This window comes from Sceloporus occidentalis, unplaced genomic scaffold (assembly GCF_023333645.1).
Source record: "Sceloporus occidentalis isolate IW3139 unplaced genomic scaffold, rSceOcc1.0.p SCAF_3, whole genome shotgun sequence".
In the NCBI taxonomy this organism is placed as follows: domain Eukaryota; kingdom Metazoa; phylum Chordata; class Lepidosauria; order Squamata; family Phrynosomatidae; genus Sceloporus; species Sceloporus occidentalis.
In genome coordinates, this window is record NW_028316983.1 from 1,968,081 (window position 1) to 1,992,820 (window position 24,740).

A 24,740-nucleotide genomic window follows, 5' to 3' on the forward strand; every position below is an offset into this window, starting at 1 on the left:
ATTAAAGTGGTGTCAAACTGTATTAGTTCTACAGTGTAGATGTATCCAGGGAGAATTCATAGAATCATAGAGCTGGAAGAGACCACGAGGACCATCCAGTCCAACCCCATTCTGCCATGCAGGAAATCCAGATCAAAGCATCCCCGACAGATGGCCATCCAGCCTCTGCTTAAAGACCTCCAAGGAAGGAGACTCCACTACACTCCGAGGAAGGAGTGTGTTCCACTGTCAGACAGCCCTTTTTTCCAGTTCAGCACTCATTCTGCATGAGTGACATATGCAACGAGGTTTCTTTTCCTTCTTTCTTTCTTTTACTAGAAAATGGCATTTTCGGCACGGAAACCAGTTTTAAACACACTTTCTATTTTCTGTGCAGGAAGTTTGTTTCTTGTATTTTCTGCTTCTCCAGAGAACAGAACCCGGAACAATGGACCATGAAAGGTGTCCATCTCTGTTGGTTTTGGCTGTCCCCGAAAATGCTGTCCATCCACCTTTCAGAAACTGGTCTCTTCTAAGAGTTATTATGTACTGTACCTTTCGGCTCAGAAACTGCTTAGTCCAGAGACTCTGATGCAGTGGAAGAGAAACATCTGAGAAACAGGAAGGATGGTGCAGAAACGCATGCATGTTCATCATAGAAGTGCCTCGTCTTCCAATGACAGAAGAGGGTGAGGTTATGTTTTTGGAGTCGTGTCCCTAGTCCTGGTGTTCAACAGGTTGGCCATCCCGGAGCGCATGGGTGTGCAGCTGTCCTGGGCACATAGCTTTCATGGCACTCGCTCTGTTTGTGTGTCATCTGCCACCACCGTATGTCATTTGGTGATGGAGCAAAAATCTAGACTTCCAGCATCAACATCTTAATTGAAAACATCCCGGGGTTTGAACATTTGGAGATGATGCATTTCCATGAAAATGCATGCCTTTTGTAGCCTCTTTCCCTGGCTAGAAAACAAACGGCCTTTCCATGGGGACAGAAGGAGCAATGAAAATTTGGGATAGGCAATGTGGTGCCAGCACACAGAGGGGCAACCGAGGTATATGACTAACTCAGGGGGGCAAAGAGTGGTCCTGGGGCCACCTGGGGCCCTAAGGTAGTTTTTGTGGCCCTGCAGGCGCTCTAGACTTCCACATTTCAAACCCCGCTTGCATATTGCTTGCCCTAGAAATCTCCAAGTGTGGCAATTCACCTTTTAAATCATTGGCAGGGCACAGAGGAACTGAACTGGTTTTCTGGCCACTTCTGGTTGTAATAATAATTGCTGTTGTTGTTGTGTGACATCAAGTCATTTCTGACTTATGGTGATCCTAAGCCGATCCTCTTAAGAAGTCAGACGAAGCTGCCTTTCGTCTGACCAGGAGCAACTCCATCTTGTCTGGATTAAGTCCATTACTGACAATCAGACATTCTTTCAGTACCAAGACAGCTTCCTTGGAAGCTACCGTGGGGTTTTCTTGGCAAGGTTTGTTCAGAGGAGGTTGTGTGACTTGCCCAGCCTCATGGGATTCTTCCCTTTTTTGCACGACATCAGCGCTCATCTGTTGCTGACCAGTTGTTCTATTGTTATTGTCGTGCAATTTTGTATTACCAAGAGAAACCTGTCAGTAACCACCAATATTGTTACATTCACATGGTTGTGCAAGTGCGAATTGCTTTAGCGCTACAGTAGTGAGATTGCAAAGCCAACGGCGTCTGCGTGGGTGCGTCATGAAGCATCCTCCCTGCTTCTGTTGCGTCACAAAGCTTTCCAATTTAGTGAAGATTTTCACAGGATCCATTGTTGTGGATAAAAGAGCATGTCGCTATCTACAGAACCATTGATCCTAAAAATTAAGATAGCAACACAGAACTTTAGAATCCTGAATCATCGGAAAACAAGTTGCCCAAATAATTTTGCGATACTTGTCTAATCTTGTCATTGTAAGATTTTGGAAGAAAAATGTAAAATGAAAACGGATGAGCAAAGAAGCAGATGATGGCAGAGTAATGTACATTGTGTGGAAAAGTGAGACCAGAAATGGGACTATTGTGCTATTTCAAGGTAATGCCGAAATACGTGTTTCGATAGTGTTATTGCTACCACTGTAATCATCTTAAAGAAACTGTGTGAATACAGTGCTAGAGCCCCCTGGTGCCCCAGTGTCCAGTATCTGCTGGAGTTAACCCTCTGCCCCACTGCCATTCCCTTTTCCTTACGGTTCCTGTCTGATTTAGATTGCAAGCCTGAGGGCAGGGAATGGCCACTCTGGGGGCCTTTTTGGCTGAAGGGCAGAGTATAACTATTCTAAATAATTTAAAACTCTTGACCTGAGGAGGTTGGTGGAAAGCCCCCTTCAGCGCAGGCTGCTCTGACTTGGCATGGCGCTCAGCCAAACATCTGCAGCATCCTTTTGCATTGCAAAAGGAGGCAGCTGACCCCCCGAAATGCCTGTGCCAGGGCATATCGTGCCCTGGCATTGAACTGGAGGAGGTGGAGGCGATGGCGGACTATTTTTATAACATAAGATCACTCCCTGTGTCAACAACCAAGGAGCATCATCACCAGAGCCTGGCCTAGCGCTCTCTGCACCTTTCTCCCCCAGGGCTGGCTGGGAAAATGTTTTCCAAGAAGGGAAAACTGCTGACCCAGGGAGGGCAAAGTGTCAGAGCTGTCAACCCCCTCGGAGCTGGTGGATATCCTTGTCCCATTTGTTTTTGCCTCCTGACTGAACACATCATGGTGGTGCTGCACAGCATCAAATTGTTTAGGTTTTTGTGGGTTTTTCAGGCAATGTGGCCATGTTCTAGAAGAGTTTGTTCATGAGGTTTCACCAGCATCTGTGGCTTTGGCATCGTCAGAGAATGCTGGCGTCAGAGAGAGTGGGGGGGATATATATATATATATATATATATATATATATATATATATATATTGTGTAACTCTGGGTTGGGAGGAGTGATTTCCATGTTAATCTGTGTAATGTTCTATTGTTGAATGGCAAGGCCCTTAAAGAGAACACAGTTTGGCTCCCATTCCTGAAAAACATAGAATCATAGAATCATAGAGTTGGAAGAGACCACAAGGGCCATCCAGTCCAACCTCCTGCCATGCAGGAAATCCAGATCAAAGCATCCCCGACAGATGGCTAAAACCAAGACCCAGAAAATGCAAATGCAAACCACTCAGGGTCAGGGTTTTCCCTGCAGACAATGCATCTCTAATTAAGCAGACACTAATCCTCTTTGCGTATCCTCTATTCAATAACAGAACAATACACAGATTAACATATATAGACACACACACACCCCACTCTCTTCCATGTCAGCATCCTCTGAAGATGCCATCCACAGATGCTGGTGAAATGTCAGGAATAAACTCTCCTAGAACATGGCCACAGAGCCCAGAAAACCCACAAAAACTCCATAAGAACGCTTCTGTGTTGGAAGTATGAATTAGAGCCAATGGGAAACCAAAATCAACACGTCTCCTTTGGAAATGTTTTGTTGGAAAGCACTAAATCTGATGTTAATGAAGTTTGAACAGAGTGGAAGAAGGATGTTTAGATTGCCCTGTGCAAGTCAATGAGAACCTGACCTGACTTCCAAAGTCTCTTCAGAACTGAAGCATTGCCTCCACTGCTTCTGGAAGCTCATCTTAGTTTGTACTTCTAAGCTTTGCCCATCTGGCCAAAGATGCAAAATGGAGCCACTGGGAGAGAGAGATGCTGATACTGGCTTCTTGTGTGTGTTTTTGGGGGGTAGGTTTCACAACGCATGGGCTGTGCCAGTTTGTGCTTGTGCCCGAGTGACTCATGCCTTGGCTGGGGTCCTGTTCTCTGCTTTCTCCTCACGCCTCTAATAAATATGGACCCCTCTGGTCTGGAGCAAAGTAAGCAAAACAAGCCTTGATAATATTCAGAATGCATCTCCCTGGTTTGGCAGGGCTGAAACTGCCTTCCTTCTGAATGCCAAGCAAAAAGGCAACGCTTGGACGTTCTCCTTGCTTTGAACAGATTGTTCTGCTCACTAGATTATGAGACTCCAGACTTCGTTTTATCCCCAATGGCTGCGATTCCAGTTTAGTATTTACAGTACCTGAGAGATGGACAGAGAAAGAGGCCAAAATGATCTCCTGTTCTGCTGTCGGACACAGTGGGACTTCTGCTTGTTCTTGAAGGCTTGTTGCAAGAAGGTTCTTCAAAGCTCTTCCATCCAGTTGCCTGGAAAGGTCCGGGGCAGACACTAGTGAAAGGAGATACAGCTTGTACAGAACGGCCATTAAGGCCAGCCTGGGGCAGTCAGGACACGGCATCCACACGATGTGTGCCCCGACTCCGCCACACCACACGGCGGGCAGTGTCACAGCGCTCCTCTGGCACTGTGTCTAGATGATGCAGTGCCAAAAGAGTGCCGTAAAGCAGTGGTGCCAGGCTGTGTGGGACACAGCATCATGCCACCATGCTTTTTGTACCTCCGCCATGCTTTTTGAACCATAGAGAGGCCATATTGGGGTCATGGTGTGTGGTTGCCACAGCCCTGATCTGGCAAAGATGGAGGTGGCTTCAGGCTGCCTCTTCAGGGACGGTCTGTACAGCCCCATAATTGCTAACAATGTAGATTTTTCACTCTGATTCAGAGGGTGTACAGACCCGCATCTTTGGTCAGCTTGGGGGACGAGTTGGGGCATGGCATCTACATGACTCTGCCCCTAGGCCTGTGTGTTGCTGCACACCACACCACATGGTGCGCGGTGTCACTGCGCGCCTCTGGTGCTGCGTCTACATGACATGGCACCAAAGGAGCACCAAAAAGCTGCAGCACCCATGGCTACGACACCCTTTCCACAGCACAGAAAGGAGCCGCTTTTTGTAGCTCCTTTTTATGCCATGGAAAGGCATGCAGTTGCCACAGCTCCAATCTGGCTCTAAAAGGGCTGGTCTGTACAGCCCTTCAGTCTCCAATGAAACATTTTGGGATTGTGCTGAGAAAGCTGGTGGCAGCTTTGAAGTAATAGAGGAACCAGTCATGAGATGTTAACGTGTCCTCGACCTCGTGGCCCGGAGCTGGATCTTTGAGGAACATAAATAATCCCCAAAATACACAATCTCCAGCTGTCCCAGTTTGACAGGGACTTTCCCAATTATTCCTCTGTCATCCCTCCTTTACACTTATTTTGAAAAACTTCTGTTTTGTCTCTTCTGCTGCCATTTTCCTCCTCTATCCTCACCTTACTTCAATTGCAAAACGCCAGAGTCCCAAGGGAGCACCTGCAGTCAACATTCAAATAGGGTTTTTTTTTATTAGCTCAAGGGAAGCCGCTGAGAAAGCTTTGGGGAACTAAAAGCAGAGATCAGTCCTGTGGATCCTGGTTCCGAGAAACAGAACTCCAGAGTGCAAGCTCCAAGTGCAGTTTTATTTATAACAGCAAAAGGAAAATCAGCTTTCACACAAAAACACATACTCACATGTACATGCAAGGACTAACAACATAAAAGGTGGTAGCATAAAGGATCATAGAATCTTAAGAGTTGGAAGAGACCACAAGGGCCATCCAGACCAACCCCATTCTGCCATGCAGGAAGCCACATCAAAGTACAGTGTGCCCGCATGATACGTGGGCGCGATATATGCAGCTTTCAACATACGCTGAAAGCCTTGCCAGAAGAAGCCTTGGCATGCCCTGGAAGGGATAATGGTTATACACTCCCATGGCACACGCACCATGGGCACGAGCACCATTATTTTTAATAGGGCTCAAGCATATGCAAAATTCCCTTACGTGGAAGGAGGGGGGGGTCTGGAACAGATCCCCCACATAAGGGAAGGGCCCACTGTACTTCTGACAGATGACCATCCAGCTTCTGTTTCAAAACCTCCAAAGAAGTAGATTCTGCCAAAATATATGAGGGAATGTGTTCCACTGTCAAACAGCCCTTATTGTCAGGAGGTTCCTCCTAATGTGGAGCTGGAATCTCTTTCCCTGTAGCTTGCATCCATTGCTCCATTGTGTCCTATTCTCTGGAGCAGCAGCACTGAGGATGGAGCAAGCTTGTTTCCTGCTGCTCCAGAGCCTAGAACACAGAACAATGGATTTGAGATACAGGAAAAGAGATTCCACCTTAATATTAGGAGGAGCTTCCTGATAGTAAGGGCAGTTCAACAATGGCATGCATTGCCTTGGATTGTGGTGGAGTCTCCCTCTTTGGCGGTCTTTAAACAGAAGCTGGATGGCCATTTGTCGGGAATGCTTTGATTGAGAATTCCTGCGTGGCAGAATGGGGCTGGACTGGATGGCCCTTGGGTCTCTTTCAACTCTATGATTCTATGATGGCCATCCATCCTCTGCTTAAAGACCTCCAAAGAAAGGAACTCCAGTACACTCAGACAGATAAAAAATCCTTCCTTTTGTCTTGGAGATGATTTTTGGTTTGAGTGACTTAGAATGATGCAGCATCTGTAAAATCTGGTTATGCACTCCGTTTTTCTCCCATCCTTTTCTCCTCAAACCTCATAAACTCCTTTCCACCCCAAAAGAATAAACACAAAGGAAAACAGGTGTAAAGAAATGTCTTAGGAAATAAAGAGAGCAAATGCCCCCAGCCTTCCAGCATTGGAGACACAAGCTGGATATTGTGAGCGAGGAGCAAAGGAATGATTGTGGCCAGAAGGTGGAAAGAGAGAACAGATGGAGGCAAGGCCATGCTTTTTTGGCTGGAAACGTCTGCTTTGCCTTTATTTATTTGCTTTTGGGGATGTGGAAGGGAGAGCTATATGGCTTTATCTAATCGCACAGCAGCAGTGAATGTAAGCAAAGGAAAACACACAACCGAGTTCATAAACTTCAAAACAGGATGAGAAACATCTTGTAACAAAACCAGCCTTACGTTTCACTTTTTTAGCAAAAAGAAAAGAGAAAGAAAATGCAGGCTTGTCTTGCTGGCTACAAAAAAAGCACATTTGGAAAGAAAGGGACTTAAACCGAGCCCCAAAGTGTTGCAAGGCAGGGGTGGCCTCTGGTTATCTTCAGAGGCACCTCTGCTGAATTATGGAAAGGGGGTGCAAGAAGCCTGTGGCAATAGGAGGTTTGCAAGATGAGGGTGGCTTATCACCATTTTGCCAGAGGCAAAGTTGCTCCCAACACCCAGAGAGAGCGCATCATGTGCAACAAGGAGTCAAGTGCCATTGCTGCAGCTGTCCGATTACAAGGGCAGAGCTGTGGACGGAGAAACAATCCTCGCAGCAGCAATTTATGCCCTGTTTTTCATTCTCAGATGAGGGCAGAGTCGTACGACTGGCATCAAGGCAAAAAATATGCTCCAAAGCTGCACATCATATTCAAAGCAACAAGGGGGATGTACTTGCAGGATTGCTAAAGATTCCCTTGTTGATTAGGAACTGCCTTTGCACCCTGAACAACACAACCAATTGTGCCTGATTTTGGAAACTGGTTTCCAAACCTAGGACTCAGGAATCCAAATAGACCACAAGGTGAACATGAGTCAACAGTGCGATGCGGCAGCTAACAAGGCCAATGTGATTCTAGGCTACATCAATAAAAATATAGTGTCTAGATCAAGGGAAGTAATAGTGCCACTTTATTCTGTTCTGGTCAGGCCCCACCTGGAATAACATTGGCCTGTTACAGACAGCCAAAATAAAGCTGCTTCGAGTCATTTTGGAGGTATGATATTTCAATGATGCATGAGTCCTAAGAGTCTGGAAGCTTCACCAAAGCTGCACTCCAGTCCTTAGGACTGGAGCATGGCTTTGGTGTGGCCTTTGGACTCTTAGGACGCATGTATCATTGAAATACCATACCTCCAAAGTGACTCGAAGCAGCTTTATTTTGGCTGTCTGTAACAGGCCACTGTGTCCAGTTCTGGGTAGCACAATTCAAAAGCCTCTGCAATCACTAAAAAAGACACACACACACACACACAAACACACACACACCTACATTGGACTTAACACTTATGTATGTTACTCATAGGATGCTAGCCAATAGAGAAAAAACCTTGAAGAACACTGTATGAGGAGAGACCTTGTAGCCCCTTTGAGACTAACTGAAAGAAAGAAATGGGCAGCATGAGCTTTGCTAGGCTTCAGTCTACTTCCTTAGGATTCAGGTTGGCCTCTGCAAATTGTCCCATAAAGCTAGCCTTCTTGGACTATTATGCCAACTTCCACAGTTTATTGCTCCCAGGAGCCCAGCTGGTGCCAAGCATTAGACTTGTATCATCTTGGCATCAGACTATACTTATCATCGCCACATGCTCATCATAGCCATGAAATGAAGGGAGGGACTGTCACCATCCATCTGCTAAGATGCATTCCTCGTATCCTATTAGGCATAAATATAGATAATCAGCTGTCAGAATAACTATTATTAATGCCTTTGTTTGCATGTATGCACTCAGCACAGGTGCCATTCATGGGAAGCATGAATCCAGCAAACAACAGGTGTTACCAATAGGGAAGCAGGAGTGAATGTAGTCCAGAGGGATGTCTGTCTATCTACATAAAACAGGGTTAAAGACATCTTTTCTGGCAGGCCTTCCTAGTCAGTTTTAAAGCATGGCATTTTAATTGATCTTTCTTAGAGAATGTATTATACAAGTGTATTTTAATGGTTTTAACTGTTGGCTTTATGTGTTTTCTTTTTTAAATTGTGTTTTGTATTTTAACATGTTGCATCCCATGTCGAGCCTTGAGGAGAGGTGGGAAAGAAATACATGTCTGGTGGCGCAGGGGTTCAATGCCTGTCCTGCAGCCACTCACTCACAAACCATAAGGCTGAGAGTTCAATTCCAGCCAGGAGCTCTGGGCCACTAAAATGAGTACCCAGCTTCTGGGGGGCAATTAGATTACAGTTGCAAACTAAATGAAGCTGCTATTGCTGCTGCTGCTGCTGTTGTTGTTGTTATTGCTGTTGTTAAAAAGCACCCCCCACAGAGTTGGCCTGAGAGAGCTCAGTTAAGACCAGGAGAGCTGACAAGATGCTGCAGATCATCAGCTTGGGATATTTCCATTCTTGCTTTTCTGGGCTCTCAATAACTGGTTGGAAATGTGAATTGCTTGGTGGTAGAGATTTGCTTTAGGTAGAGACTTGCATTTTTAAAATACAGTGCACTCATGCCGTACATGGGCTCACCGTACATGGACTTGATATCAGGTGGACAGCAAGCCCCAATACAATGAAAGGGGCATGCCTCTGTGGCACATGTCGTGCCATGCACTGAGGGGGCATGGCCCATTCAAATGAATGGGGCTGGAGTATACGCACGATTTGCCTTATGTGTGTGTGTGGGGGGGGGGGGAGTCCAGAACGGATGCCCCACGTAAGACAAGGGTGGATTATACAGTGCAGGCTGTGCCTGAAACAAAGCAAAGGTGTCACTATCTCAGCTACGTGTGGACAATTTTGGATTTTGGAATAATTCAGAATTTTGCATAAGAGAGGCTCAACCTGTACTTTTGGAGATGGAGGAGACCCCAAAGGCAACCCAGTTCGACCCCATTCTGCCATGCAAGATGACACAGCCCAAGCTTTCCCTTTAACAGATGGCTATCCAGCCTCTATTTAAAAACTTCCAAAGAGGAAAACTCCAAACACTCTGAGGAATCGTATCTGAGATATCTTCTTATGTGGATGCAAATATTCCAAACTTCAAAAAACTGCAAAATCCAAAACACTTCTAGTCCCAAGCATTTTGTATAAGCTAGAGCTGTTTGAGGCTTTGGAAGGGAGATGCACTAGTCCCCGGCCTCCCCATTATTCGTGAATCTTCATATTAGCAAGGGTCCTCCGCCCGCCCCTAACCCCCGTGGATCCGGAGGGATGACTGTACTTACTAATGTCTGTTGCTAAATCTCAGCATGTCTGCACCTTCTATGAGCACAAGCCCTTATTAACAGGATTCCTAGGCAGCACAGATCAGAACTACCAGTTCCTAGCAACAAGGCCCTGTTATGCCCAAACCAAAGCCATTAAAGAGAAAGGGAACATTTATTTTCTAGGGAGATTTAGTGGCGGGGCTGATCATGCATCTCCCCCAGATCCCACTGCACCAGCTCTCAGGGAGCCAGTCTAGTGTGTGTGTATCTATGTGTGTTGTGTGTTGTTTGCCTTCAAGTTATTTCTCTGATTTATGGCAACCCTAAGTCGAACTATTATAGGGTTTTCTTGGCCAGGTTTGGACTGGCTAGGAACACTGTTTAATTTGGAAAAAAGAGCAAGACAGCTGATATTCTATCCCCTAAAATGGAACAATGAGGGACCACAGATGGTCCAGTGTTGGGTACAATAAATTCTGTGTACACTAGCAGTTGGGCCATACAGGGGAAGAAAAGAAGAGCGCAGGCCTCATGATGGATGGCAGCTGTTCTGCCCATCAGCCTCCTCCTCGTTCTTCCATTCCTTCTATGGAATTTGCAGGACCACCTGGCTAATATGCTTCCCAGTCTCTGGCTTTAGGTAACCTCACAGATCCATAGAATCATAGAATCCTAGAGTTGGAAGAGACCCCAAAGGCCATCCACTCCAACCGCATTCTGCCATGCAGGAACTCTCAATCAAAGCATCCCCATCCAGCCTCTGTTTAACGATCTCCAAGGAAGGAGACTCCACTACATTCCAAGGGAGTTTGTTCCACTGTCCAACAGCTCTTACTGTCAGGAAGTTCCTCCTAATGTTGAGCTGGAATCTCTTTTCCTGGAGCTTGCATCCATTGTTCTGTATTGTAGTCTCTGGAGCAGCAGAAAACAAGTTAGCTCCCCCCTCACTATGACATCCCTTCAAGTATTTAAACAGGGCTATCATATCACCTCTTGACCTTCTCTTCTCCAGACTAAACATCCCCAGATCCCTCAGTCCTTCCTCACAGGGCCTCATGGTTTCCAGGCCCTTCACCATCTTGGTCACCCTCTTTTGGACACATGGCTCTAGTTTCTCAACCTCCTTTTTGAATTGTGGTCCCAGAACTGGACACAAGATTATTCCAAGTAAGGCCTGACCAAGGCAGAATAGAGTGGCACTATGACTTCCCTTGATCTCTAGACAGTAGACCTCTATCAATGCAACCTATTGATGCAGATTCTCCATGCTGCAGCTGAAATTTGGTTTGGGCAGGAGGAATGCAGAGGCATCCATCACCGTCAAAGTGAGATAACACCTTCTTTGAAGGCAACTGCTTTCCAAGAAGCTTCAGAGATTGGGTTTCCCCCCCAAGTTCCAAGGACTATGCATCCCTTGAAATGACCCCAGATAGCAGGGCAGTGGATGATAAGCAGCCTTGATCTTCTGGCCAAACTTGGATCTTGTTTGGCTCAGCTCTGCATTCCTCTTGCTTAGGAGAATGCACTGAATCTTCCTGGGCTTAGGTTTCTCCGTTTGCTCTGTGCAGCCTTTAGAGTCCTAGTTTCTCAAGATTTCCTAGCGGAAGGCTGAGAAAACTGGCCAGAGAAAACCTGCTCTGAAATAGGTGTCCCAGGAGAAGAGTTCTTCCAAAGTTTGGAGAAGATGCTGTTCGGGGCCAAAGTTCCCAGAACCATTTGCTTTGCAAAGGCAGGGGAATCCTTGGAACTGCCCCCCAAAAGCAACTTCTCCATGCTCTGAGAGAAGCTGGCCACTTAAGATGCCCCCCTCCCCAACTGAGAACTAATGTTCAAATTAGGATGATTAATATCCTGAACAGATTCCAGTTGCAGTCGCCCAAACTGAGACTGCATCCACACTGCAGAATTAATGCAGTTTTACTCTGCCTTAATTGCCATGGTGCAATGCTGTGGGATTGGTAATTTTGTGAGACATTTAGCCGTTCTGTCAGAGATCTCTGGTACCACCACAAACTAGAAATCCTAAAATTCTATATTGTGGATGGAGCCATGGCAGTTACGGCAGTGACAAGCTGCATCAATGCTCTCAATAGTGACGGATACAGTTGTCATAAACAGGACGGATTTTGGCTCACCCAAAGACACCGGTTCTTGCCTTGGGCCCAAATGTTCAAAGGGCCCAAATGCCCTTTGATTCTTCTTAAAGAGGTAGGAAGATAATCTAAAGGAAGAAGGCATTCTTGGCAGTGCCAGCTGGTTATGAAATGCCATGCCCTCCAACTCTGCTCCAAGCAGAAGCAAATGCATGAACCCCACATTTTCCCTTGCTGAGATTTTTAAAAAGGGCATTTTCATCTGTTTTGAAGTTGGCAGCAGGAGCTTTCGTATTTCAGTTAGTCTCAAATGCGCTACAAGATCTCTCTACAGACTGCTTCTACGGACTAACACAGCTATATCTTTGAATTCTACTGCCATCAAGTCCTGTAGATCCATGCTATGGAATCCTGGGATTTGTAGTTTTACAAGGTCTGGAGCCTTCTCAAGAATGCTGGTGTCTCACAAAACCCTCCAATTCCAGCAAGATTTTTAAACTATGAATTTTAAATGACGGATTTTAAATGGGGATTGTTTTAATATGAGTACATCTTATTGGTACTTTAAATTGATGTGTGTTTTAATGGATGTCGTTCGTCTGTTAATTTTTGTTGTTCTTCCCCTCAATCCACGGGTAAGAAATAATAACAACAACAACAACAATAATAATAATGTTTCTATGATATATAATAATAGGATAATAGTCAAAATTTAACCCCATGTTGTGTCTGTGTCTGTGTGTGTCTGTGTATACACACCCGAAGTAAACCAAAGCTTGGGAAAGTTTTTTAAAGAAACCTTTTGCTGGGTTGGGGATAATGGGAACTCTAGTCCAAAATCTAAACCCAAACCAATTAGCTAAATAAGAAACCCAGCAATTGTACCGCAAAGCTTTCTTGGCAGCCTAGTCTTCTGATGCGTGATACAAAGACTGGGGAAATTAATTTTTGGACTTCTTCTGGCTGGGGATTCTGGGAGCTGTAGTGCAGTTTTTTAAACACTGCATCAATGGCTTGCCCAACATATACTTTACAGTAAAGGTCCTGGCATCCATGCCAGCTGCAGGTGCCAGCTGTGGAAGAGACATATCTGGTGCCATGCTCAGGTGTGTAACCCTGGAATACAATGCAATGCAATACAAAACAACAGCCAAAGACTTGGTCCATGCCATCAGTAGCATTGGAAGAGTCCTTTGCGGCCTGAAATCTGGCTAAAGAAAAGCCACGCATTGATCTTGACAGTGAAAAATAAACTCTTTATTCAGTGTTTGCATAGTTAATTCCCATCAAAGTAACATCCGTCTTTAGGGAAAAACAGTCTTTGCAAAAGACGTTAGCGAAGCACATAAACCGCTCTCTCTGCGCATTCAAGATTAGGCACAAATATCACGGCGTAATATATATTATATACAATTTCATTGTAGACATCGTCACACATATTAATAGAGCTCACATTATTTAATTCTACAAGTAATAATAATAAAACGATAATAATAATAAGGAAACCTTTTTGGAAGTTTGCAAGAGAATGATCTAGGAGAGTTGCTAAGGAGATATGGACCACCGTTAGAACCACATACCCTCCGATATTTCACAGATGAAAACAGAGAGACATGGTCATGATAGCAAATATTAATATGGAAGAAGAGACAACAGAGTCTGCAGCAGTTTGCTCTTGCTTGAGCCTAAAGGGAAGGCAAGTCTGCAGCAAGTAAAGTACAGTCAGTCCATCTTATCCACAGATTTTTTATCCTCAGATAAAAGCTTCCATGGCTTGAAAATACCCTCCCCCCCCAAAATGGTATAAATTTCAAATAGCAAACCTTGATTTTCCATCTTATACAAGGAACACCATTTTGCTCTGCCATTGCATTTAATGGGACTTGAGCATCCATGGATTTTGTTATCCCTGGAGGGTCCTGGAACCAGCGGAGAAAAAGGTCCTACTGTAAGCTGAAGATAAAGAGGGAAGGCGGGAGGTGGAAAGGGAAACTGGACATTTTAAAAGCAGCTGGAAAAGTGGGATGGCAAACAATTAATTGGGAATCTCCCTGCCACATTGGGACAGTTGGAAAGATGAGTCGCTTGTCCCTGGTTTGTATGGAAGGACAGCCAAAGTCAATATTGTGGCTCAGCCCAGTACCAAGGAAGAAAACCTATCCAGAGGTGCATCTGCACTGTAGAAATAATGCAGTTTGACACTACTTTAAGTGCTCGAGCTCTATCCTATGCAATCCTAGGATCTGTATGTCTTTAGCTTTTACCAAGGGGTACTGGTTCCTCACCAAACTACAGATCTCAGGATTCCACAAGAAGGAGTTGTGGCAGTTAAAGTGGTGTCAGATTACAATATTTCTATGGTGTAGATGCATCTCAGGGCCTACATGTTGTTCTAGTTCCAAGTAGATAGGATTTGTGGGATTTACCTGTGTGTTGACTCACTGCTGAACGACTGATTGCATGCATCTACTCTGTTGTTGTTGTTGTTGTTGTGTGCCTTCAAGTCATTGCCAACCTATAGTGGTCCTGAGGTGAAGCTATTATGGTGTTTTGGAGGGTGGTGGTGGGGGTAAGATTAGCTCATAGGGGATTTGCCATTGCCATCCTGAAGCTGAGCGAGTGTGACTTGTCCCAGGTCACCCAATAGGTTTCCATAGCCAAGCAGGGATTTGAACCAAGGGAAGTCATAGTGCCCCTGTATTCTGCTCTGGTCAGGCCTCCCCTGGAATAATTCTGTGTCCAGCTCTGGGCTCCACAGTTCAAAAAGGATGTTGAGAAACTGGAGCCATGTGTCCAAAGGAGGGCAACTAAAATGGTGAAGGGCCTGGAAACCATGAAGCCCTATGAGGAGAGACTTAGGGAACTGGGGATGTTTAGCCTGGAGAAGAGAAGGTTAAGAGGGGATATGATAGTCCTGTTTAAATACTTGAAGGGATGTTATATTGAGGAGGGAGCAAGCTTGTTTTCTTCTGCTCCAGAGAATAGGACCCAGAACAATGGATGCAAGCTCCAGGAAAAGAGATTCCAGCTCAACATTAGGAAGAAATTCCTGAATACAAGAGCAGTTCAACAGTGGTTTACAGTTGTATACATCACTGCCTTGGAGCTGTTTGACAGTGGAATTCTTTGCCTTGGACAGCGATGGAGTTGCCTTCTTTGGAGCCTGCTTCCGAACAGAGGCTTGATGGTCATCTGTCACAAAGAAGGGCTTTGACTGTGTCTTCCTGCATGGCAGAATGGGGTTGGACCAGATTAACCTTGGGGTCTCTGCTGGCCATGGAGGTCCAGTGAATGGCCATGAACAAGTCACACTCTCTCAGCCTCAGGGGAAGGCAAAGGTGAACCCACTCTGGACAAATCTTGGCAAGAAAACCCCACAATAGGTTTGCCTTAGGGTTGCCATAAGTCGGAAATGACTTGAAGGCATGCAACAACAAGGTTAACTGAAAGCAACACTTTCATTCAGTGTTAAGGCGGAACACAAATTTGTTCAGAGCGATAATCCTGCATATTTTGAAAACTTGGCAACACTACATTGAAGCGACATGAACCAGAGACAAACCAAGGCTGAAGGTCTTTACACTTCACAGTAACAAGACCAGGGCTGGTGGTTGGCTTCCATGTTGGCCACTTTGGGTTACAGTCCGAACTTTAAAGAGAACTAGGCATGGTGCTGAGCTACATCTCTTGGGGATCAGATTTACTCATTATTTGATTTTACTTGTTATTTATCTATTGCTTTTTATCCCCCCATCCTCCCAACAAGGAGAGTTCAGCAGCCTGGGCAATTATTCATGGCGTATTTCATTCCCTTCTATTGTGCCTTTCTCCCACCGGAAGGAGGCTCACGAGGCATTAAAAGACAGGACAGCTATTTTTAAAAAAGCCCTTATTAATACAAAAGTTGTTTTCTGTTTTAAAAAATCCATTTAAAAACACAAAGTTAAAACAGTATAAAGCAATATAAAACAGAGGATGGCAATGGCAGAACCCCTCTGAAGAAACCTGCCAAGAAAACTTTGTGACAAGACTTATGGCCATAAGTCAAAACGACTTGAAGGCAGTCAACAGCAACAACAACAACAACAAGAAGGAAGCACCTTTAATACACAATAAAAATAGAAATGGACAGCAAAAGAGGGCAGCTCTCTTAAAGTTCTGATTACAACCCGGAACGGATTCATCCACCTGAATCTGCTTCTTGAAGAGCATAAGCTGGATGGCATGGCAAGTTCAGTGTCCTTCCAAAAGTCCAGTTTGTATGGAGCAGCCACTGTTACTGTTGCAAAGCCAATGGTGCAGAATGCTGGGAGTTGCAGTCCAAATACATCTGGAGGGCTGCACAATTCCCATGGCTGCTTTAAGGTGAGTGTGGTCTCCCAAATGCACGGTTTGTGGTGATTTTTGCATGCTGAGTTGGGGGGGAAATGGCATGCTAAGCTGGGGAGAGAAAGCATATGGGTTATTGCTCATTTCATTTCCTAAACTGAAATCCCACCAGGAATAATAATAAACCAGCAAGGCATTTGCACAGTTCTCTCCCATCACAAGTTGAGTCTCCCTTATCCAGAATACCAACATCTGAAATATTCCCAAATCCCACACTGTTCGCACAAATGGCACCTTTGCTTCCTGATGGTTCAGTGAACACAAACTTTGTTTCATGCACAACATTATTTTTGAAAATTGTGTAATAAATTACCTTCAGTCTACGTCTAGAATGTGTAGAGGAAACATAAAATGAATGTTGAGTTTTGTCTTGGATGCATAAGGTGCAAACAAAACATAAATGAATTTTGTGTTTAGCCTTGGATCCCATCTCCAAGATTTCTCCTTATGGAGAGGCATATATTAGAAAATCCCCCCAAAAGCCAAAATCTGAAGCACTTCTGGTCTCAAGCATTTTGGAAAAGGGAGACTCAACCTGTATCTGAATGTTCTGGAGAATTTTTCCAGGCAGAGAAACACTAATTTCGTTTTATTTATTTTTCATGCAGAAACCACATTTTATGCATAGAAAACGCAGCAGGAAACGGTGTTTTGTCTTTTTGTCTTTTCCGGTGCAGGAAACATTTCTTTCCGCCCAGGAATTTGCCCCCAAATGAAAGCCATGTGTTTTTCTGCACAGAAAAATATAATCTACTAGAATACTTTGGGAAATTTGGACACAGGGAAAATATTTCACAAATACATACATTTCCCATGCAAACCATTTCCCTGAAAACAGAAAACTAACACCGGAGAAGGGAAGGTGGAACTTGTAGGGTTAAAATAGCAAAGACCTGGAGGAGCACTTGAAAATCACATGTCCTCCAACCCTCTTGTAGTTTGGAATAGTCCTAGATTTTGCCTCATTTCTGCAGGTCTAAATAAAGGCCGTTACATACAATCTAATAGGGACTGGAAGAATTTGCAAAAGTATTTGAACAACAGACGAAAAATTGTTTTCCTGAGTGTTGGGGAAATCTTGACAAGAAGAATCATGGTTGGCTGAAAACTGTCACATTCAGGACCTATGCAACATGAAATTATGCATTTGGGCATTTTTGTGCAGGAAAAAAAGCCTTTCTTGTGCAGAAAGCAATTTTTCATGCTTTTCTGTAGAGAAAACACAATTTTCTGTGCACAAAGGCACATTTTTCATGCCAAACAGTCCTTGAAAACTGTGCCGTATTTCAGGAGTTTCTTGCAGAGGGGAGACAAATGTGGTTTTTGTTTCGTCTATGAGAAAGAAATTTTGGAAGACCCTACAAAGCAGCCACCGGCTTCCGCTTCTAAGTGAACACCAGAAAGAATAAGAATTTCACAGCGGAGGAGATTGGTGGCTTGCAATGTTACCCATACTGGTTTGGGCTTCAAGCGTCCATGTCTTAAGCGCTTCTTCCAGGTCTCCTTTGCTCCTGGGATCTTCCCCTTTTGCTGAATGCGAGGCTCATTGCAAAGGATTCAGGTGGGGCAAATGAAGAAGGAGCCCTCTTCCCTTCATGGTCATTGGCTTCACTTGGGCAGAGGGGCAATGATGACGTTCCGGTAGCCCTTCACCCCCTTCAGGTTGTCGCTTTCAAAGTCCACCACCAGCTTCCGCAGACCGGACTGTCGAGGTGCAAAGTCCACCCGGGCTTTGGCCTCCTCTCCTGGACCGATGGGGGATTCACTGGGGAGAGACATGATGAGAGCAAAGATCAACAGTGTGGCACAGCTGCCTCTTTGTTGTTGTTAACTGGTGTCAAGGCAACGTCAACTTATTTTGATGCTATGGATGAGAGACCTCCAAGTCAACCTGTCAACAGCAACCCTGCTCAGGTCTTGCAGACTATGCAACCATGCCTTATGGGGTAAGACTTAGGGATCTGGGCATGTTTAGCCTGGAAAAGAGACAGTTAAGAGGTGATATGATAGCCCTGTTTAAGTATTTCAAGGGATGTCACACTGAGGATAGAGCAAGCTTGTTTTCTGCTGCTCCAAAGACTAGGACACAGTGGAGCAATGGATGCAAGCTCCAGGAAAAGAGATTCCAGCTCAACATTAGGAGGAACCTCCTGAGAGTAAGGGCTCTTCAACAGTGGAACAAACTCCTTCCTTGGAGATTTTGGTGGAGTCTCCTTCCTTGAAGGTGTTTAAGCAGAGGCTGGATAGCCATCTGTCAAGGGGAATGCTTTGATTGTGAGTTCCTGCATGGCAGAATGGGGTTGGACTGGATGGCCCTTGGGGTCTTCTCCAAATCTATGGTTCTATGATTCTGTGGTTCACATCATTCTGGTTTAAGCTACACCAACCCAGTCTGAACTATGGCTGAAACCAACCTGGTTTAAACTATGGTTTAAATCTGTGATTGCTAAACTTTGGTCCTCCTGATGTTTTGGACTTCAGTTCCCAGAATTCCTGACTTTTGACCAAGATGGCTGGGGCTTCTGGGAGCTGAAGCAGGGACGTAGCCAAGGGGGGGGTTCTTGGGGTCCGGACCCCCCCTTCCATTAGAAAAATGAATGGTGTGTGCTGCTGCGCCGCCATACCCAAGCCCCATTATAATGGTGGCACTTAGTCTGGACCCCCCCCTTCCTAAAATCCTAGCTACGTCCCTGGCTGAAGTCCAAAATACCCAGAGGACCAAAGTTTGGGAACCACTGGTTAAAACAAACCTGGTTTAAACTATGGTTTACACCAGTGGTCCCCAAACTGTACCTTTTAAGAGATTTTGGAGTTCATCTCCTAGAATCCCAGAGTATTGGCTAACATGGCCGAGGCTTCTGGGAGCTGAAGTCTTCATCTCTTAAAGGGCACAGTATGGGGACCACTGGTTTACACCAACCTGGTTTAAAGTATGGTTTACACCACCTGACTTAAACTATGTTTTACACTATCTTGGTTTAAACCAACCAGCGCTGCAAACTACAGAGAATCCTAAATAGCTTCCAAAACTAGTCATCCCATGCTTCCATATAGGATGGATCCATGGCCATTAAACTGCTATCCTTGTGGATTCTGGAAGAACTGTTAAGAGGGAAAGGGACCTACAGCTCCTGGATCTTCTGTCCATCCGTGAGTCCGGCTCCTTCCATGGTGAAGACGCAGCCGCTCAGTGGGACCGGGAGCGGGTTGGTCAGCGTCAGCTCAGCCACCATCTTCCGCTTCTGCATGGGCTCCCCCAGGATCTGCATTTGCAAGGAAGAAGGAGATCTGGTTGCGAGGGACAAGGACTGCAAGAACTTACCCTCCAGTCCTACAATTTACATCCCACTTTTCTCCCAAGAAAGAATTCATGGTGGTACACAATATTTTTAAAAAAACAAAAAACAAAGATTACGCTAAAACATTAGTTTACAGAAGTTAAAACAGATATTAAATAATGACATTATTTTAAAATGATTAGAAACAGGTGAAACATATTTAAAAGATAATTTCCAATAAAAAAAATTTAAATTAAAAAAAATGCAACATACCACTTGACTACTGCTCTATATTTAAAATCCAAAGGCCGGTCTAAATAAAAAATAGAAATAGAGCAACTAATAATGGACTGTGTGTGTGTGTATGTATACACACACACACACACACACACACACACACACACACACACTCGTCCCTCCCTGTTGTGGACTTGGAGTCCATGGTTTTGGTCCTTCGCAGACAGCAAGTGAGGAGGGACAAAATGGTGCATGTGGCGGGTGCACTGCCATTATAACCAATGGGACTTGAATATCCGCGATAAAAACAGCTTCATTTATATACTGCTTCATACTGAACTAACAGTGTCTACGCGATTTACAAAGTGTAAGCTAATTTGCCCCCAACAGTCTGGGTCCTCATTTTAGCGACCTCCTCGGAAGGATGCAAGCCTGAGTCGAGCTTGAGCCCTTTTGCTGCCATTGAACTCGCAATGACAGGTTTGCCTTGGGGCACCATAAGTTGGAAATGACTTGAAGGCAGACAACAACAAACAACAATGGCCTGGTGGACCTCTTTTCTTCATGCCAAAGGACAATTTGTTAAACAGTCCTATCTGATCACAAAATGTGACATCTTTTAGCTTTTCTATCAGGACCTTGCACAAGTTGGATAGGATCAACCCCTTCCCCAGAAACTCCAAGTTCATCCTTACCCTGACTTTGATATCCGGGTTCTTGACGTAGATGTTCCGGACGCCAACGACAATCTCTTGGGTGTCATGGTCCATAAGGAGGGCCATCACCTTGATCATGTTGTCCTGTGTCAGGCAGTGACCGTAATTCTCATAGAGGAGGCGCAAGGGGACCGTCTTCTCTGGGAAGGAAAGAAAAGCAACATGAGGTTGGGGGGCAAGAGCACAATTGAAGCTGGCTTTGGCTTCCCAAGTCAGAGATTACTGACTACAGAGATCACACAAAGCCCTTTTTGCAACAGCTTTACTAGCTGCTGGTCTGTATCTGGGCACAAAATAAAGTGTTGGTTATGACCCATCGATCCCAGTGGATGTTTCCTGGTACATGGAGAACTTTCATGGTCCATCTGTATCCCCTAAACAAGCGATAAACTGCATTGTTTCTGCAGTGAGGATTAGACCCATGACTCATAGAGTTCTCACAGAGTTGGAAGAGACCCCAAGGGTCTTCCTACATGGCAGGGGATTGGGCTGGATAACCTTCGGATCTCTTCCAACTCTTGGATTCATAGAATCATAGAATTGTAAAGTTGGAAGAGACCCCAAGGGCCCTGATCCAGTCCAACCCCATTCTGCCATGCAGGAACTCTCAGTCAAAGCACCCCCATTGACAGATGGCCATCCAGCCTCCGCCTAAAGACCTCCAAGGAAGAAGGCTCCACCAAAATCTCCAAGGGAGTGTGTTCCATTCTTGATCAGCTCTTGCTGTCAAGAAGATCCTCCTAATGTTTAGGTGGAATCTCTTTTCCTGGCATCCAGTGGAGCTGTTTCACCAAGGGAGTTATGTATGTTCCCTATAAGCAACCACTTTCCCCAGTTCCGTTCCATACATCCATAGAGAAGGAATCCCTCAGAGTGTAGTGGAGTCTCCTTCCTTAGAAGTCTTTAAGCAGAGGCTTTGATTGAGAATTCCTGCATGGCAGAATGGGGTTGGACTGGATGGCCCTTGCCGTCTCTTCCAACTCTATGATTCTGTGATTCTATGTGGTGCTCCTGTCACATCACAAACCCTGCAAGAGGAGCAAAAAGAAATAGCCAACTTTGATGGACAAGTGACCACTTCTGGGGCCAGCAGATGCTGAGATCTCCTAGCAAAGGAACAAAAGAGGACCAGCTGGAAAAACAAGACAAAGCCAAACGAACAATGCTCCTGAGACACAATCCGGCAACAGCGGAGGCTTAATAGGAAAAACGGTAGACAGTGAGATCTCTCTGACCCACAGGGCTAAAGGCAACCAGTCTGACCCACCTGCAGCCTGTTGTCAGCCATTTCTAGATGAGGTCAAAGCTGATCAGTCTTAGTAAGAAATTAGAGACTGAACACAGTACAGTGGACCTTGTTCTCCGCTGGGGTTTGCTTCCAAGATCCGCCGTGTATAACAAAACCTGTGGATGCTTAAGTCCCATTAAATATAATGACATGGCAAAAGGGTGTCCCTTATAAAACATGGAAAATCAAGGTTTGATATTAATTTTTTAACATTTTCAAACTGTGTATGCTTGAATCCGTGTATAAAAAATCAGCGTATAAGAAGGGCCGACTGTATATTAATTTGTTCTATGATTACAGCAGCAAGAATATTACATGCTAAATATTGGACACAGAAGGATATCCTGAGTATTGAGAAGAAAAAATATGGGAGCCGGCTACATCAGCTGAATTGGCCAATCGGTTGAAAGGATACCCAACGCAGACAGATTTGAAAACATGGCAACCTTTTGTTAATCGTTTGGAAAAAAGAACTGGTGATAATGTGATGGTAGGTATTGATTGTTAGATAGGAAATCATTTCTACATAGAGGAATGTTGATTATATAATTATTGTTATGGTTAATTAAGTTATAAAATGTAGAAAGGCTGGTTTGTAAAAGATGGATTAGCTATAGAGGCATAAATGGCTGTTAAAGTTGGAGACCATTGACAGAGTAGTGCAGGAAGACAATGAGGCTGGGAAAGGGATAAGGGGTCCATGTAGGCATGTATATTCATTATACTTGTAGTCAAATTAATTTTATTTATTTTATAAGTGTTTTGTTTGACTTTTTTTGTAAATTGATTTGATAATAAAGTTTATTCAGTTTCTAAAAAGGCTGATCAATTGTTCCAGTCTCCTCCTTGTGTTCCCAGATTGGACCTGGATGACTCTGCTAACTGATGTTTCACCTCAGAAGAAGCTGCTCAGAAGAAGCTGAGGTCTCCAGAAGCCAGAGGCCGAAACATGGTGAAAGGTCTGGAAACTACCAAGCCCTCTGAGGATCAGCTTAGGGGCTGGTTATGTCTATCCTGGAAAAGAGATGGTTAAGAGACAGACATGTTTAAATATCTGAAGAGGTGTCATGTTGCGGATGGAGAAAGTTGGTTTTCCGCTGCTCCAAAGACTAGGACATGGAGCAATGGATGCAAACTACAGGAAAAGCCCTACATGGCTTGGGCCGGAGTTACTTGAGGGAATGCCTCTTCCTACACAATCCGCCCTGCATTCTCAGAACAACTGGGAAGTATTTACTTGAGCATCCCAAGGTGAGTCTAACAACCACTCAGCAAAGAGCACTTATGGCCATGGTCCCTTTGCACTGGAACAATCTCCCAGAAGAGATCCGACTTATCTCTACTCTGGATGCCTTCAAGAAGGTGTTGAAAACTCACCTCTTCCGATTAGCATACCCCCCTGACTCTTTATAAAGAATATCACTCTCAAACAGAAGGCTACCTCAGGACATTAATTGGGACGTTAATTGGGATCGGCACACAGCATGTTATTAGATAGTTCGTTGTTTTATACTCTGATTTTATATAATTGTTATTTGAATTATTGTATTGTTGTATTATCTTATTGTATTATATATTTTGACTGTAATCCCGCTTCGATCCATCGGGAGAGGCAGGAAAACATAAATAAAACTTATTATTATTATTATTATTATTATTAAAGAGATTCCACCTAAATATTAGGAAAAACTTCCTGAGAGTAAGGGCTGTTTGACAGTGGAAGATGCTGCTGCCTCGGAGGATGGTGGTCTTCTTCTTTGGAGGTTTTAAAGAGAGGCTGGATGGCCATCTGTCCCGGGGAGGGCTTGGACTGTGTGTTCCTGCATGGCAGAATGGGGTTGGACTGGATGGCCCTTGGGGTTTCTTTTGTGAGTCCTCATTGGAAGGGGTCCATCAGGCCAGGTTCTGACGGCATGGACATTTCTAGCAAGATCCAGCTTCTTCCCTGGGCCTGGGGTGGCCAAGCAGACCTCCGGGTGAACTCTGTAGGCATGCAAACCGCCGCTCATTATTAAACAGTCCTAGACTGGACTCTGGAATGAGCTTCTTCCCTTGCCAGACAGCTACATTCCTGCCTCAGTCATTTCTGGGCAGCTGGAATTTCCCACCCTCTTCTCAAAAGATGCTAAACCACAGCCCACTGTGGTTTGGCTTGGTGTGTTTTGGCATTCCTCTCCTAAAGGTCTCTTTGACTCCACATGCTCAGGCCATTTTCACTTGCCAGGCCTCTCCTTCTCTCCATGTCATATGGACAAAGGGAAGAGCCATTCATCCAGCTCAAAGTCAGTTCAGCAGTCCCATGACCTTGGCATCAAGAGAAGTATAGTGTCTAAATCAAGGGAAGTAAGTGTGCCATTGTATTCTGCTTTGGTCAGGAGTCACCTGGAATAATACTGTGTCCAGTTCTGGGCACCAAAATTCAAAAAGGATGTTGACAAATTATCACACCCCCACATGCTTATCCCATTCTTCTCCTGTCCATAAAGGGTAATGGACCTGTCATTTGGTATGAACGGAACCCCATTAATACCAAATGATGGGTCCATTACTCTTTATGGACAGGAGAAGAACAGGACAAGTGCAGGGTGTAGAATCATAGAATCCTAGAGTTGGAAGAGACTGCAAGGGCCATCGAGTCCAACCCCATTCTGCCATGCAGGAACTCTCAATCAAAGCATCCCCATCCGATGGCCATCCAGCCTCTGTTTAAAGACCTCTAAGGAAGGACACTCCCCTACACTCTGAGGAAGAAGTGTGTTCCACTGTGATAACTTTCCCCCCAATCACACGAATACTATGGGTTAAGGAAGGGAGCAATCCGCTTTGCTCCTCTGTGTGATAATCTCCACCGTAGCACCACCCGGTGCAGTAACTCATGGTATTACCCCCGCCTCAGCATTGAACTCCTCCCATACCAGTTTAGCTTGT

General features: G+C 44.9%; 1 protein-coding gene across 1 annotated transcript in view; it reads right to left on the reverse strand.

The window, feature by feature from the left end:
* Nucleotides 1–13,139: 13,139 nt before the first annotated feature.
* Nucleotides 13,140–24,740, reverse strand: part of LOC149315414 (protein-glutamine gamma-glutamyltransferase 2-like) — a 58,985-nt gene continuing 47,384 nt past the window's right edge. Inside the window, exons 11-13 of the mRNA XM_089513422.1 lie at nt 20,504–20,664; nt 19,420–19,556; nt 13,140–18,058 (exon numbers count right to left, since the gene is read on the reverse strand). Of these exons, the coding sequence (XP_089369548.1) occupies nt 17,902–18,058; nt 19,420–19,556; nt 20,504–20,664 (455 nt within the window). The 3' untranslated portion in view covers nt 13,140–17,901. The remainder of the gene's footprint in view (nt 18,059–19,419; nt 19,557–20,503; nt 20,665–24,740) is intronic.